Source organism: Anomalospiza imberbis, chromosome 4 (assembly GCF_031753505.1).
Source record: "Anomalospiza imberbis isolate Cuckoo-Finch-1a 21T00152 chromosome 4, ASM3175350v1, whole genome shotgun sequence".
Classification (NCBI taxonomy): Eukaryota; Metazoa; Chordata; class Aves; order Passeriformes; family Viduidae; genus Anomalospiza; species Anomalospiza imberbis.
The window spans coordinates 27435761-27451961 of NC_089684.1; the positions used below are offsets into that span (position 1 = coordinate 27435761).

General features: G+C 41.3%; 1 protein-coding gene across 1 annotated transcript in view; it reads right to left on the minus strand.

Moving 5' to 3' along the window:
- POLR2B (RNA polymerase II subunit B) overlaps positions 1-16124 on the minus strand; it is a 16600-nt gene extending 476 nt beyond the window's left edge. Inside the window, exons 1-24 of the mRNA XM_068187618.1 lie at positions 16008-16124; positions 15754-15826; positions 14782-14932; positions 13169-13281; positions 12679-12898; positions 11601-11759; positions 10438-10602; positions 9737-9933; positions 8913-9032; positions 8362-8548; positions 7518-7661; positions 7133-7272; positions 6896-7007; positions 6288-6442; positions 5839-6037; positions 5544-5712; positions 4979-5075; positions 3842-3936; positions 3338-3588; positions 3163-3252; positions 2786-2893; positions 2221-2334; positions 1976-2136; positions 657-852 (exon numbers count right to left, since the gene is read on the minus strand). Of these exons, the coding sequence (XP_068043719.1) occupies positions 657-852; positions 1976-2136; positions 2221-2334; positions 2786-2893; positions 3163-3252; positions 3338-3588; positions 3842-3936; positions 4979-5075; positions 5544-5712; positions 5839-6037; positions 6288-6442; positions 6896-7007; positions 7133-7272; positions 7518-7661; positions 8362-8548; positions 8913-9032; positions 9737-9933; positions 10438-10602; positions 11601-11759; positions 12679-12898; positions 13169-13281; positions 14782-14932; positions 15754-15826; positions 16008-16026 (3435 nt within the window). The 5' untranslated portion in view covers positions 16027-16124. The remainder of the gene's footprint in view (positions 1-656; positions 853-1975; positions 2137-2220; positions 2335-2785; positions 2894-3162; positions 3253-3337; positions 3589-3841; positions 3937-4978; positions 5076-5543; positions 5713-5838; positions 6038-6287; positions 6443-6895; positions 7008-7132; positions 7273-7517; positions 7662-8361; positions 8549-8912; positions 9033-9736; positions 9934-10437; positions 10603-11600; positions 11760-12678; positions 12899-13168; positions 13282-14781; positions 14933-15753; positions 15827-16007) is intronic.
- Positions 16125-16201: the final 77 nt, after the last annotated feature.

Below are 16201 nucleotides of genomic sequence, written 5' to 3' on the forward strand. Positions count from 1 at the left end.
CCAAGGGATCTGATCCTAAACAAGAACCATTTAACAGAACCTGTGCATAGCAGAGTGTGCCTGAGGTGCATAAATGCAGGTAAGGTTTCCAGCACACATCACTCTGTAACCCCAGTGCCATTGTTCAGAGTTGCAGCAGTCAGTCCTTGGCAAAAAAACAAGCCTGTTCAAGGCTATTTTTATCTCTGTTACTGTTGTCCCTTGACATACTTCTGTAACCAAGCATGGACTGCAGAGCTTTTATTAAATTTAAAAAAACCCACCAAAGTGCAGCACAAAAGACCTCCCGTGGGGACCTAGCTCTGCAAGCATAAATATCTTCATGGGACAGTCACAAGGGCAATGCCTTGGAATTCCTGTGATTCTGAGTTTTACTTCTAAAAATAAGTTCTTGAGCATTTAAAGTCTCTGAAAACTCTGCACTGTACAACACTTGAGCAGCATTTCCTGCTAAGTGACAAGCCAACACTGTAAAATTAATAAGGAAGCATCCAAATTGACTACAACACTATAAACACTAAAAACAGTTATGAAACTAAAATAGCAATTGTTCTGGTGCTTCTTTAAATATTTACTTCCCTATCCTCCTGCTTCACTCAAGTGGCATTTCCTCCTGCCCACAAGGAGAAACAATGGCGGATGAAAACCACACGCACCTGAGTTTTATTACGGCATCCGCGGCATTCGTAGGTGTGAGTCCTTGTGTTTGCAATTGCCATGATTCCACAGAGGTTACACACATGGACCTGGTATGGGTCTGAAGCTTCAAACAATCTTTCTCTCAAGAACTGGGCTGCTCCATGAGCAATCTGGCAATCTCGTTCCATTTCTCCAAAGCGAAGGCCACCATCACTAGAAGGACGAGAAAAACCCCTCAACTTTTGAGTTCACTGGCAAAATAATCAGTTCTTGTTGGTAGAACAAGTAGCTGTATTGCAAGGCAGGAGGAAAGCTGGGCATTAATTTTCCTTTAACACCAAAGAATAAAACTGAGAACAGTAATTAATAACTGCTGATGAAGATTTGTACAGCTGGTGTCTGACAGCCACAGCACAACCATACAGCAAAATGAAGTGCACAATTAAGTCATCCTCTGCTTATCTGTGGTGGGTTTAACCTTGGCTGTCTGCTACATACCCAAACAGCTCTCTGGTCCCCACCATGTCAGCAGGACATGGGGAGAAAATAAGATGGAAAAGCTCATGAGTGGTGATAAAACCAGGGAGATTGCTTATCAATTACTATGACAGACAAAACAGACTCAGCATGGGGAAAATGAGATTATCACCCATTAAAGATGGAGTAGGATGATGAGAAGCAAAGACAAAACTAAAAAGGTCACCTCCCCAACCTTCTTCCCAGGTTTATTTCACTTCTTCATTACTAAATCCTTCCTCTCCTCCCTGTGTTGACTGGGAGAATGGGGATTGCAGTCAGTGCATCACAGCTGCTCTTGGCTGCTCCCTTCTCCTCACAATTTTTTCCAGCTTCAGCATATGGCCCCTTCCATGGGACAATCCTTCACAAACTGTTCCAGCATGGGCCTTTCCCATGGGGTAGAATCATTCAGGAACAGACTGCAGGGCAGTTCCGGTTACATTTCCTCACTCCTCTCTCACAGTTGCTGCACAGCATTTTTTACCCTTTCTTAAATATATTCTCACAGAGGTGCTACCAGCACCACTGCAGGGCTCAGCTCTGGCCAGCACTGGGGGTGCCAGGGCCAGCTGTAAGTGGCTGTGTCCAGCATGGGGCAAGCCCTGGTCCTTTCTCAGAGAGGCCACCCTAGCAGTATCTCCTCTACCAAAACCTTGGCACCTGCACTCAATACAAGATCTTAAGCCAATCACATGAAAAAATGGGTGGCTATTTGGGGTGAGCTAATTAAGCTGCAAAGCTGAACCAACTATTTGTTCAGGGCTAAAAACTGGACAGAAAAACAAAAGACCTTTAAGAAACTAGCAGGGATCCTTACCGAGATCTGCCTTCCATGGGCTGTCTGTTAAGGATCTGGATTGGCCCTCGTGCACGAGAATGGATTTTGTCATCCACCATGTGCTTCAAGCGCTGGTAATAGGTAGGGCCAATGAAGATCTGGGATGTGATTTTTCGACCAGTGAAACCATTGTAGAGGACCTGAAGAAGTCAATGCAATCATAAGCCTTACTACCCATCACAGGTATATTAAAAAAATACAGTGGATTGATACTTTGTTTATACCTCATTTCCTCTTAGATGATAGCCATAATCTGATAAAAGGTTGGAAATCTTTTGCACGTTGACAGCATCATTAAAAGGTGTAGCATCACCAATTTCTCCCTTGTTTGCAGACACCTACAGAGAAGAGATTTGGAAAAGTCTGTCAGGTTTCTGAAGGATCATATTTAGCTGTTTCAAACAGTTGTAACGCTTAATACTGGAATTTGAGATTTCATGCCAATCTTGCTGTGTTTATCTGCCACATATTTCAAAAAATACACAATAGGAACAATTTTGCCTCTCCTTATTCTAGGTCAGGGGAAAATGTCTGGAACAAAAACAACAAACGAGAGAGCACACTGTAGGTAGGACCTGACCTTCTGGATAAAATTTACAGGATTGTACATCTTCCCTAAGAAACCTCCTTTTGCTATCAAGTAACTGGAGAACAATCATTTTAAAGTGAAGTAACACCTACTAGATAGTGTTTATCTTCAGGAAAAAAGAAAAGCTCAAAGCAAACAACAGTCCCCACCAAATTTCAATTCATATTGCTGAGACATGCAGTATAGAAAACTGTTCTTACCTTGCCCTGAAGACACTCAATCAAGTGACCAATGGTCATGCGGGAAGGGATGGCATGAGGGTTGATAATGATATCAGGTGTGATGCCTTCACATGTGAAGGGCATATCCTAGAGCAGGGAAACACACAATCAATTCCTCCCAGAAATCATGTATAGGAAAAGTATGTGCCTGGATCCAAATTAAGTCTTTTAAAAAATTTAAAAGGCATTGAAATATGTAAAAAGTGGCTGTGTCTCCTTCTAAAAATATTTTAGCTACATTTAAGTCAATATTGCACCTGAGTAGATATTCCACAGACAATTCACTTAAGAGAGTTCCAATGCCATGACCATCACAGGTAAAATCTCCGAAAGAAGAAGAAAAAATAAATTACTACCTCTTGCCTGTACTGGATCCCACAGGTTCCTTTCTGACCATGTCTGCTAGCGAATTTATCTCCGATTTGTGGAATTCTTACAGAACGTACCTGTAAGCCACAGGAAAACATGCAATTGGTAACTTAAATACGGACCAAAGATCATTAAAGCAGAAAGCAAAACCTCAGTGCTCACCCTAATCTTGCAGAATTTGTACCCTTCCTGGTTCAGGGTTACCATGACCTGATCTACAATCCCAGTCTCACTGGTCCGCAGGAAGGTGCTGCAGTCTCTCTTGGTGAAGCGTCTGTTGGTGCTTTCCAGCTCATCTTCATTTTCTGGCAGTGTGACTGTTTTGCCAATGATGACATCATCCCCAGACACACGTACCCCAGGGGCTATCAAACCATCATCATCAAGTTTGTCATAGATTGCATGTCTCATACCTTGAAGGGAAGAAGGAACCAAAAAAGGAGACTCCCAAATTTTTCAACATACTGACTCTTGATGTTCTGCAGTAATTCAACAAGTCTGCCTGCAGCTTCAGACAACTGCTAAAACATCTAATGTAAATATCTCAACTGATACGGTAATTTCTATGAAATACAGAAATGTCTGTATTAATGTATCCCAGAATGAAGACTGTTCAATGCTACCTTGCCCACAAAACCTTAATTTAAAAACACTCCTTTAGCTTACCTTGGCAAGTTTCACGTGTAGGCTTTTCAAAAACTTCCTCTTGGTCGTACCCTTTCTTAGACTCCTGCTCTTTGTATGAGCGATAGAACACAGACCTGAAAGGAAGTTATGAAGTCTTCTTCAGTGAAGCCAGCATCATTTTCCCCCATATCTAACTTTCACATATTATGGCTACCGTTACTAATGACAACCAAATTCAAATACTGAGCGCATGCCGCACAACCTTTCCTCTGATTTCCTGATAATCTGACCTTCACTGAGGAGGGGAAAACAAAAAAACATCCCACCAGACAGAGAAGTTACAGAGGGCATTATGATGGTCCCTTTGCAGTGACCATCACTTTTGCCAAAGTACCTAAGATAACATGCTAATTTTTGATGAACTGCAAAGACTTTTGTATCTGCTTGACACCACAGAAGTAGTTATTATTCCTAATGATTATTCACATCTTCAGTCCATCATTCTCATATTACTTTCCTCCTTATGCAAGCAATTTTGCATACTTTTTTAGGCTTCCACTGCTACCTTGGAGTGCCACACTCAGTACAAATGAACTGCAGTGAAATGCTCCCAATTTATATAAAGTTCTTTCTGGTGCTTTAAGGTTTTTTGTTTGCTGCCTCAGTTGCCAGCACACCAAAGTGCTTTCAGATACTATAATGCATGAAGTCACATCAGCCACCAGCTGTGCCAACAGCAGTTCCTTCTAAGGAGAGGAACATTCCAATCCTAACTGGTAGCAACTGTCTCACTAATAAAGACAAGACTATGCTAAAATGCTGCAACATCATTCTGTTAACTTGCAAGACTTATATGAAAATATACCAGAGAAGAGTCCAAATGTTTTTTTTTCATTAAACTGTGACAAAAAGGACCCTAAACAGAATAAAGATCAAAATGGAAGATTAAGAAGACAAAGTGGGCGCTGAGGTTTCATGGTGTTTTGCCAAGATACACATTCACTGTTTTCATTGTGTTGCTCCCTCCATCCCCATTAAAAAAAAATGCTTCTCAAGTCGGAAAGATTTAGAGAACAGCATCTTCCAGCATAAAATGAATTTTTCTTGAGCCTCTGGACAATTCAATATAGTTTTTTTTTTAAATTCCAAGCTGTTAAAAATTTTATAGAGTCTTACCTGAAAAAGCCTCTGTCAACAGCAGAACGGTTCATAATGACAGAGTCTTCCTGGTTATAGCCTGTGTATGATGCAATGGCTACAATCGAGTTGATACCTAAATATGCAGACAAAATATTTTGAAAGAATGCACACATGCCCAGACAGACACTATTTTAACTCAAAGTAGGCTGTACTCTCTACAGTGAAGCTGTTCTGTCCTTCCTCAGATAAAATCTCTACATCCCACACACAAAAACATGCAGTATCAGCAAATGCAACTCTGGGTAGAAAAGAGAGTCAAGAGTGACCCCTTGTGAAAAACCTATCAAACATCAATATAGAAAATGCTTTTTTTTTTCAGTGAGGTTTAACAGGGTTTTTTTGGGTAAAGTAGTTTCAGTTGCAACACTACCAACATATTTTTGCAGTCTAGGTGTCCAGCTGCAATCTAACACTTAACCTATACTTATTTTTAAATTGCACACATTTGCTAAGTGTTCAGGTACTCTACACACACCATTTGTGACATGTTTGAAACAAAAGAGTAGTGGTTTTGTTCCATGAACATGAACTGACAACGCACCTGCTGGCAACTCTCTGAACCTCAAGTACTCCATGGAGCGTGTTGTTACCAGGGGCTTCTGGGGATAATACAGCACGTGTGCCAGCGTATCCATACGGACATGGAAGTTGGTGATGTAGACTCCCATAGCCTGTTTACCCATAGCTGACTGGTACGTGTTCCTGGGAGACTAGACAGACAAAGAGAAGACCAATAATTATGTACATAAAGCTCCTTACACACACACACACACACACACACACCTGTGGGTTTTCTATCAGCTTTAAAAGCGGGATATCAGCAGAAGTGCACTGACCTGGTTGTGATCAGGGAAAGGGATAATAGATGCACACACTCCCAGGATCATGGATGGGTGAATCTCACAGTGTGTGTATGTTGAACAATATGCCACACCTTTCTCTTGCAAGTCATCTGGAGTCATTGCCAGCATCACAGTCTCTTCTTCCAGGGTGTCAATGTACTCTACTACACCACTGGCCACGAGATCCTGCCAACTGAACAACCAATAACTCAATTAACACCTAAAATGGGTCTCTTCAGCAGTGACAAGAACAAGGACTTCTCTGGCTTATTACGACTACCACTGCCTCAGTGTGATTTAAAAAAACTGATTAAACTACCAGGCAGAGAAAGCATCTTTGTGCTGCACAAAGCTATAAACATTCCTCTCTCCAACCTGAGAAAACATGCACCTTCCAGGATGGAAAATGACACCTTCAGTTGAATTTCAGGAATGTATCTCACCTGTAGTTGTTATACTCTCGTTCCTTCAGTTGGTCAATGTGCCTTTTCTTCAGCAGCAACTTCTGTTTCTCCACAATTAAAAGGGGCCGACAAATTCTGCCTGCATCAGTGTAGATGCGGATTTCTCGCTCACGAATATCTCTGATCATTGAGACCTGGGCAAAACAGCAGCACCTCCTAAGTACAAAGCCTCAGCTTGGAATCAGAACTACAGAACACAAAACAGAATACCCAAATTCCCTAAAGCAAAGACTTTTCAGGCACTAGCAGAAGCACAGAACAAAGAGTAACACTCCTACAAACAGGAGCATTTCAGAGGATTATTTTCAACTGTTTTGGATCCTCTTTAAAAACAAACAATCCCCCCTGAACAAACCAACCCCACAACAAATCATACACAATGAAGCATAAAATAAAAAAAAAACAAACAAAACCAAATGCACCAAATATGAAAGCCTCCCCAAAAAAACCCACAAAACAAACCTAACGGGAAGTATATTCAGAAAGAGACTTGCAAATAATGCCACTTGAAACTTGCAAAGTAGTATCAAGGCATTATCCTCTCTTGTCTAAAAGGACACCCAAACTCTAGATGTAAAGATTTATACCTCTGACACAATGATGTCCATCTGACGACGAAGCTTCCTTAGGGTATTCATCAGCTGCTCCGGATCTTTGTGTATTCCTACCCAGCAGCCATTAACAAATATCTTGGTAGCACTAGAAAGGGGAAATACAAACAAATAATAATTAAAAATATCCCCCCCCAGCAAATAACCCTCAAACCCTTTAAGTGTTGTGCAGGACAAAGTTTAAGTCTGTTTAAGAGTTTTACTTGCACGTACTCAGCTATTGCTGCTGGAGATATTTCTTCTAGGTTTTCCATACTCCACTCTTCCAAGAATTCCAGAATTGGGGATGGCTGAGACCCCACAGAAATGTAAGCCATCAGGGCTAAGTTCTTCACAAGTCCTACTGCATGACCCTAGCAGAAACACAAAGTTAACCTGCATTTTCAAATCAAGATGTTCCCGCAAGAAGATTCAAGAATTTAAATTTAACTCCTCAAGGAAATGGATGCAAAATATGCTTCCAACCACCCAGTTAGCTATAAAGCTAAATATTTGTGTCAGCATTATTAAAAAAAGTGCAAGGGATCATCACAAGTGCCAAGGCTACAAAATGTCTGTGAGGGAAAGGCAGTTAGTACACAAATTCTGCTTTCATTACCTCAGGGGTCTCAGCAGGGCAAACCATTCCCCACAGGGTGTTGTGCAGTTGCCGGGGCTTGGCCAGTTTTCCATCTCTCCCAATTGGAGAATTCAGGCGTCTCAGGTGGGAAAGCGTGGATGCAAAAGTCAGGCGGTTCAACACCTGCACATTGGAAGGAGTTCAGTCAGTCAAAGCTTCTTAAGTGTGTTGCTGGTAGGCATCATGACACCCTAGCACAAAGGATCAATGCCCTCTAGAAATTATGTGCTTAAAAAGAACTAAAACAGCTTTCATTTTTGTTATCTGCACTTTTTAGTTCACCTCCACTAACCTCACATTACCCCCAGAATCTCAAGCTCCTAACTAGTGTTTTAGTGGCAGAAGTTCCCAGAGCATGCTTTTACCACAGCAAGACCCTGGGCTAATAAAGTCAGTGCTCCTCATCATTTGCTATGGAATACTTAACTTTTGTATTATAAAGTGTCACTCAAGTTTTTTTAACTGCCTCTGAGGCACTGGAAGTAACTAAACCAAAGAAATCCATCCTCCTGGATGATTACCTGGGACTAGGAATTTACACAAAAGTGTATGATCTAACAAAAAAATCTGTACAAGAGTTACACCATCAGTTCAGCAGTGAATGCAATAGCCAAAGCAAACAAACCATGACCAAAAAAACCCTAAACCATAGACCCGTGAAGATCCAACTGTTTGGATCCTCATCTGTGTGACCGAAGGAAATTTCCTTTTAATAATATATCTGTTTAACATACAACATGCATGGCTGCTAAGCAATGTTAAACTCTTCCATGAGAATAATTTTACCATAAGAACTGTAAACCTGACAAAGCTCTTATTGTACCTGAGATACTCCTGCTCTGGCCTGATGAGCTTTCTTCTGGTCACCCCAGTTTCCAGTTGCCAATGAATATTTCAAACCATCTGAAATAATTCTTGTTTTAATTGCCAACTCCAAGTTGAAATCTTTCCCTCTGTCAATAAACTTTTGTGCATATATTCTCACTTCCTTCAGCAAATTCTTGAACATTCTGTAGAAGACACCAAGAAACCTGATTAAACAGTGCACGTGCAATTCAGCCTACTTGGGGCTATTTGAAAAAAATGTCACTGGCCTCCTGAAAAGAAGCAATTTGTAACCAGGGTGAGGAGGCAGAGGGGAATAAAGTAAATGCAACTGTTTGTAAACATGCATAATATATGCTTCAAAACAAGTCAATGCTGGGCACCTAGTGTTATAGAAAACTCAACCACTCCACAAAGAAATCATAATTAGACAGAAGCTGTGTTGCCCAAGACTGGCTGACACAATAGAATTAGTCTGACTTAGAAGCACAGAGTAGGCAATGCCTCTACCATGAAAGAAAACGAAGAAAACGTGTATGTGATAGTTACCCTCTGAACAGGAAAGCCAAGAGCGGACCAGCAAGATCCAGTCTTTTGTTGCCATAATGATCTCTGTCATCAAGCTCTCTTCTTCCCAGTGCTGCCAGCAACAGTCTATGAACCATATACCTAAGCAAATAAGACAGTTTATGTTTTAAACTGACACCAGACATTCACAACAAAGAGTACATGTTTTCATAGATAAGTCAGTGAACTCTTTCCTAAAGGCTGTCCATTCTAGATCTTTAGGATACCACTGACCTAAAATAAACCTCTTCAGGACATCCTTAGAGGTGGATGACCCACAGAAAGTTCAGGCTAAGGACAGAGAGAAGAAAATATTCACATCATGATGGTCATGCCTCTTCTGCTAAGCATCTGCCATGCACTGTAATACAGGCTCTGTTTATGCACATGCAATCAGGGATAAAATCACAACTCTCCTGATGCTACAGTTCATCTGTATATCAGTAAGCAGTGATCAAGACAATGTGCTACTAGTTTTAAAGAGTGGTTTACATTACAGTCAGCTTATCAGTACTTATCTAAATCTTAGTTATTAATTTCTAGATTTTATCCATACAACTTTTAGCACTATCATCATATTAACTTAAGATCCAAAATGTGTTTGAGGCTCATTTTGTTCCTTTATTTTTTTCCTAGTTTATCAAAATTTGCATTTTCTCAGCCTGAAAAATATACCAGTGCCCCAAGGTTTATCACAGAGTATCCGGAAGACTGAGGTTAAAACAAACTTCCATTCAAGGCATTCTTCCAATCATATATATGAGTAAAAAATATCCATTTGCAGCTGTGAGACAGTTCTGACATACCCTAGAAAATAGGCCTTTTTGGTTTCACAGAAGTCACTGACACCAACATGTGGGAGCATTTCTTTCTGTAAGACTTCTTTGGCATATTTGATTCTCTTTTCTTTAGTGACACCTGGCTTGGCACCTCTTGAGCCAATGAAGTTTAGGGCAACATTTTGCTCTTGAATGACAAATGCTTCATCCAGAGATGGCTTGACCTAAGGCAGAAAAATACAGCAAAATCCTGTAGCAACCAGTGCCTGTTGGGGCTGAAGGAAACTACACAGTAGTTTGTTAATGATTCTTTTCAGGATCTGCTAATTATTGATCCAGGTCTTTCTGGCACTAGAAAACAGCAATGAAGCATGTAGGAAGAACACAAAAAATAGTTTAAACTTCAGAAAATAGTTCTTATTCAAGTTCATTCTAAGTCTGATGCTATTTCAGGTATAATCAAGATTTTACAGTTAAAGTTAGCAACAGCAAGAGAAGACCCTAACTCTCCAAATACATATTAACTCTTAAAAATTTCCACTGTGCTCTGTTCCCTTAATGTACTCATTACAATAGATTCAGGCAGAGCACTTTCAACATTTCTAATACAGAACCCACAAAAATAATAAATAAATTTCAACTGGAAAATGTACAACCATTCAGGTGATGACTACCTGCAGCGACACACCACCAAACATGAGAACAGGAAATAATTTAATATATATTACCATTTCCATCATTTCTGGGTCTTCAAAATCATATATGATGTGCTCTAGAATGTCCCTGTCAGACACAAAGCCGAGTGCACGGAAGACAATGATGATGGGCACCTCTTGTTTGATATACGGCAGAGTTGCTACAATGCGCTGACCGATGGCACTCTTCTTTGCACCCTGCAAAGATGGGGGAGAGCAGGGTTAGGCTTAAATCATCCTGCCTTTCAACAGAGTCTCTAAAATCATCCTGCCTTTAAGTAAAAGTCTCTCCCTGAATTTGGATCATACAACGCAAGCATATTTATTCAAGCACCACAGGACAACACAGCTTCTCAGCAGGCCAACTAAGGAGCTACTCTGCAACCTTACTCCAGCAATGACTTTTTATTTTAAAAACATTTCAAGCTTTAGAAGCCTGTGAAAACTTGTAAGGTTTTTGCTGATACAAAGGAATAGAAATACTACTCGTTCACCCATATGCATCATTTCTCTCCCTAAGTTCAAAGAGGAATCCTATCCACCTTCAGTGTTCCTTCTGTCAGGCTTAACTCAGCTTTTCCAACCCAATGTGCAAGTGATTATTCAAGCAGCTGCTCTCCTTCTCCAGAAGGAAATGCTGTGGGATGCAGAGGAAATCAGGAGTGCCTCAGACATCAGGAGTGAGAATACTGTAAAGCTTCTATTTAAGTTGCTCTTGGAAAATTTCAAAACATCAGTGCAATACTAAATGAGTACTGACACCTTTTGCTTTAGAAGTAGCACTTAACTTTCCCTCACAGATGGCACAATTAGATGTTAAATATGAATTAATATGTGGTCTGCAAAACACATCTCAACACTAGCTTGGCCATCAGCAAAGAGAGGGTCCCCTGCTCTTCTATTTATTCTTCAGCTTGTCTGAATTTTCTAAAAATTCATGTATAGTAATTTAAAAATTATTTTTAGCCTTGCCCTAAAATCTGCCACATATTGAGTCTTCATTTCAATCCTCAAATTATTAATCATAGAGACAGGCATAATTTATAACCAACAAATTTTCATTTACTTTTATCTTCTTTACAACTTAGCATCAGAAAAAATATCTTCTCAAAATCCCAAAAGCAAATGACACAAAGAGACAGGACAGTAACAAAACTCCTAAATCAATCTCTGGGGTTACTGCTGCCTAGCCATACCTGTCCACCTCTGGCCAGCATGCTGACCCATATAGTACTTGTTGGTCGAGAAGAATTTTCCAGACAAGATCTACACTCTCCTGTGTAGGCATACTTTGAATCTTTCTTTGCAAACACATACACTGTGTTTGTAGCCATTTTCTCCTGAGCAATCAGAACCTGTGTGAGAAACAAGAGCACCAGTAAATAACTGACAAAAGAGAAAACTGAAAGTAGCACTCACAGTGTTTCTACTATTCCTTCAGGTGCCTCAACTTTAAGAGCACTGCACAGCATTAAGTCAACTGGCCAAACTCTGTATTTTAAAAATACAGATTTAAACAAAATATAAGCTAGTTAAGATGGAAGAGCCCAAACAAGAGACTCAGGGAACACTGTTGTCTTTTATTACTTACCACACATGCTGGCTGTGCTGAGACATTTCACACACTGATAAAGAAAGCATTTCACAATCTTTTTTTCCAAGGCCAATGCACTACACAGGCAAATTTAAATGCCAGCTCAACAATCAAAGCCAGAATTTGTTTTCCCCCAAGAAGAAATAAAAAATTCAGATTATTTTGCTGTGTTTCCCCAGGTTATGAGTTAGAAAAAACTGTGAGTTTCACTGGTGAGGCACTAACAGGGTGTGGATATGATTTTCTGAAGCTGCTTCCACAGCAATGGAGGCAAGAACCTTTTCTTAAAACAAAATGCATCTATATAGCTGTGAACAAACTGGAGAACACTCAGAGTGAGGAACTGCCTCATTTCAAAATGCATGCTGCTCTGCAACACTGAAAAAGGAAATAAAACTATCTAAGAGCACTTACTGACAAACAGTTCACAAAATGCAAAGCAGTTCACCAAACTGAAGAAGGGAAGAACTGAAGATGGGAAATGTACCTCAAAGTAGAAAAGGTGGCTTGAGAAAGCCCTAACAGATGACTAAAAGCCCATCTTTCTGCAAGATCAGGAGCTCCCACAGTATCGCCGGTACACTGGAATAAGAGTGTTTATGCTCTTGGCAAAACATATAGGAACAAGTAACAGAACTTCCAGTGTCTGTAAAGATGGCTGTGCAAGGTATATCCCTTACCTTTTCTGATCCATTAATGATGAAGTAGCCACCAGGATCAAGTGGGCACTCATTCAGCTCACAAAGATCACGGTCAGTTAAGCCATTCAGCAAACAGTATGTGGAACGCAACATTATAGGGATTTTTCCTATAAAGGTTTTCTGATGCTGGGTCTGCAATTGGTCCTCCCCTTCTTTAATAACTGTTTTAGTTATATCCACATACAAGGGGGCAGAATACCTACAGAATAAAAACACCACTGCGTCACCTGTCAGTTACTACCTTTCTGTATAACCCTGAGTAATGAAAGCAGTTATTCAAGCACTCACTGGTGTATTAAGCATTATTACCAAGTCACCAATCACCATCTGCATTTAACAACTAGACATGGAAGTTTAAATAAAGCAGTAATTGTTACATTTTCAAGGCACTACTGTATTGCAAAAGGTTATCAATTAATAAGGCAGAAGCAGTTCTTCCTTGTGTTTATCCACCAGAGTTGGCTCTTACGTAAGGTTTCTCAGTCTGGCTTCATTTGGCATCATAGGTGAGGGTGCTCCATCTCTTTCCCAATGTGTAGGTTTGGAGAGATAGATTTGTTCAAACTTCAACAGATACCGGGGCTGGAAAACAAGAATATATTTATTTGTAATGGGAGAAACATCTCTCCTACTAGCAACCAGAACTGTTACTGCAGAAGAACAGCCACTACCAATAAATAAAAACAAAGCAAGTTGAGTAGCACCAGTTCCTAGAAGATTCTATAGGACAAGTAAACAAAGTAAGACTTGAGGTTTTTGGAAAACTATCTGATTTTTAAAATGCACAAAAGCTTCCTACCACAGGAGGTGGCACACCCTTGTTGCAAATGTTTTGTAGGTCAAAAATACCTCAACCCTTATGTGAAGAAACACCTTTTTCTGGATTTGCAGCAACAGCCGCACATAGTGCTGTTTCCCAAGTCCTCATGAAAGCTATCTTAAGGAGAATATGGTTGCCATCATTCTTATCTCTGAGCATGGTTGCTAAACCCTCTTATGTGCTCTAAACTGCCTTCAAAATTTGAGACTGAGAAGCAGAGGGAGACAAAAAAAAATTAAGTTTTTCCCAATACACAATTTCCTTAAATTAGTCCAGTATCTTCAAATGTGGTGAGAGATTGCCTGCAAGTGACTCTGAGGGAAAAGCAAGTTTTCTTTTTCTCACCTCTAAACCTATTCCTAAAAACTTGCAAATAATAAATGAGAATAAGACACTAACTTCTGTGATTTGAGAAAGCAAAATAATAGCTTTTGGGCAAAAAGAAGCCCAGCACAAACCACGCTTGTGATCTGAACACACAGCACAAACATCAGCTGCAGAACTGCACAAGTAGAGAATTCTGCCATAATATACAGAGAATAAGAGAGGAAATATTAAGCATTAGTGAGCTAAATGTTTATGAACTGTTTGCCTATCACAGAAACTAAAAGGTATCTCAGTTATTCTCTACAGGATAATTGTTTGCCTGCAAAAAAATAAAAGCAAAGGAACAGGAAAACCATGTAGCAAATTCAATGCTCTGGCGTCCTAAAGTTCCTTTAAATGCTTCCTAGAGGGAAACATCAAGGTAGTGACTGACAGCAAGGCAAAGGCTCATCAGCATCTGCACTTATGGAACAGGGATCACACTACACAAGGGACACAGGTGAAAGCACCAGAGCCACTGCAGAAGGTGCACACTCATTGTAGAAGAGCACACTCATCACGGGGTGCAGAACAGAGACAATCTGTCCTCTTCAGAACATGGTGCCAAGGGAAGAACATGAACAACAGCACCCTTTGAAAACCTGGACTTAACTTGAGTCAAAGCTAAGAGAGAAGTTTTCAGCCATAAGCCTTGCCATGGTAAAGCTGCTGAAAAACCAAAATCTCACCAAAACACAGCTCGCTCTTGGCTACCTGACCTGCTCTACTAAATTTATCCATGCACTTTTGTAGAGGAACTGACAATATGAGCTGCAGCAGCCACTTGTTCTTGGTCACTTCTCAACTCAAACAGCAGGACAGGAGTTGAATAAAACTGATGTAAAATGACTTTGAATTTTAAAAACACATAATCTCTGCCAAGGTTCTCCACTTACTGGCTCTTCCACTTCTCCTGAGGCATGCTGGGCTTCAGCTTGTAAATCAATTGGTGGAGCATCTTCAACAATTCTCTGCACAGACATCTGAATAAATTCATCAAAGGAATCCAACTGTTGCCTGACTAAACCCTTTTCATCAAAATAGGAGCTAAAAAAAAAAGCAGGTTAATAAGAAATCTTAATTTAATTAATGTACTTCACACACCAACAAACTTAAGATATATTTATTACCAAAACTCCACATGCCATGAAATATAGTACAGAATCAAACACATTACTTAACCTAAGGCATTCAAACACAGATGCTCCTCACAAATGTTTAATAATTCCCTCCCTGCCTGAAGACACAGACACGTTGGAGTGACAGACTTGCTGCCACCTCTTGGCTAAGCCACGAGTGTATGCACAGTGAGTGCCTCAAATTTCCCTTAAATTGGAAGAGAAATGTGATGACAAACCTCACTGAAAGTGGCTCCAGCTCAAGTTTTCAATAATACCTCTAAATTACTTTGCTTCAACTAAATTTCCTAGCTGCAGTAAACTAGGAGGACGCCCCCAAGTCCAAGTAATAGTACTCAGAACTTTAGAGTGGATCCCCTCTGTTGCAGCCACACAGGTCCTGGATGCTCATATTTTGCTAGAAAAAAACCACCAAAATGGTGAAAATACCCAAGTACTGATTTCCTAACGCCAGCAACAGCAGTGAGATTAGGGTGTTTGATGTGGAACCAAAATCACCCCTTTCTTCACTGAAAAAAGCATGCTGGAGGTCAGCAGAACTTCTTAATCCAGCCGACAGCCCTTTGTTTCTTCTAAAAGCCCTCCTGCTCTGAACGTGCTGCAACACACAGTGCAGCGTAACCAAGCCCGCAGCTCCCAGACGTGCTCCCGGGAGCAAGCTGGATGTCACCTGCAAGACCGAGAGCACAGGTTTTGAAGGGATAAGGACAGCGACTTTTAGCAGGTCACCTAATAACAATCCAGCACGCTTCTTGCCACAGGTCGGGCGTGATTTCATCATCGTCTTCATCATATTGCATATCTGCGGGGAAGCACAACGTGTGAGTTAGGCTCCGACCACCGTCTGGCTCAGGGACCCTCCGGGAGAGCCCACCGCATCCCCCCATCTCCCGGCTCCCGCGGGCCCCGGCGCACCCAGCGCCATCCCTGGCAGGGGCGGGCGGGAGGAAAGGGCGAGCAGAAAGAAGAGGAAAACCCCTCACCTTCGTCCGCGTCGTACATGGTGGCGGCGGGAGGAGCCGCGGCGGCGGCGGCCGAGCGAGGGGCGAGAGGGGCGAGAGGGGCGAGCGGGAGCGCGGAGCAGCGCGGGCCGACGGCGGCGGGACGGCGGCTGCGCGACCAGTGACGTCACGCCTGCGTCTCCCGCGAGACGCCCGCGCGCCCCGTGACGTCAGGC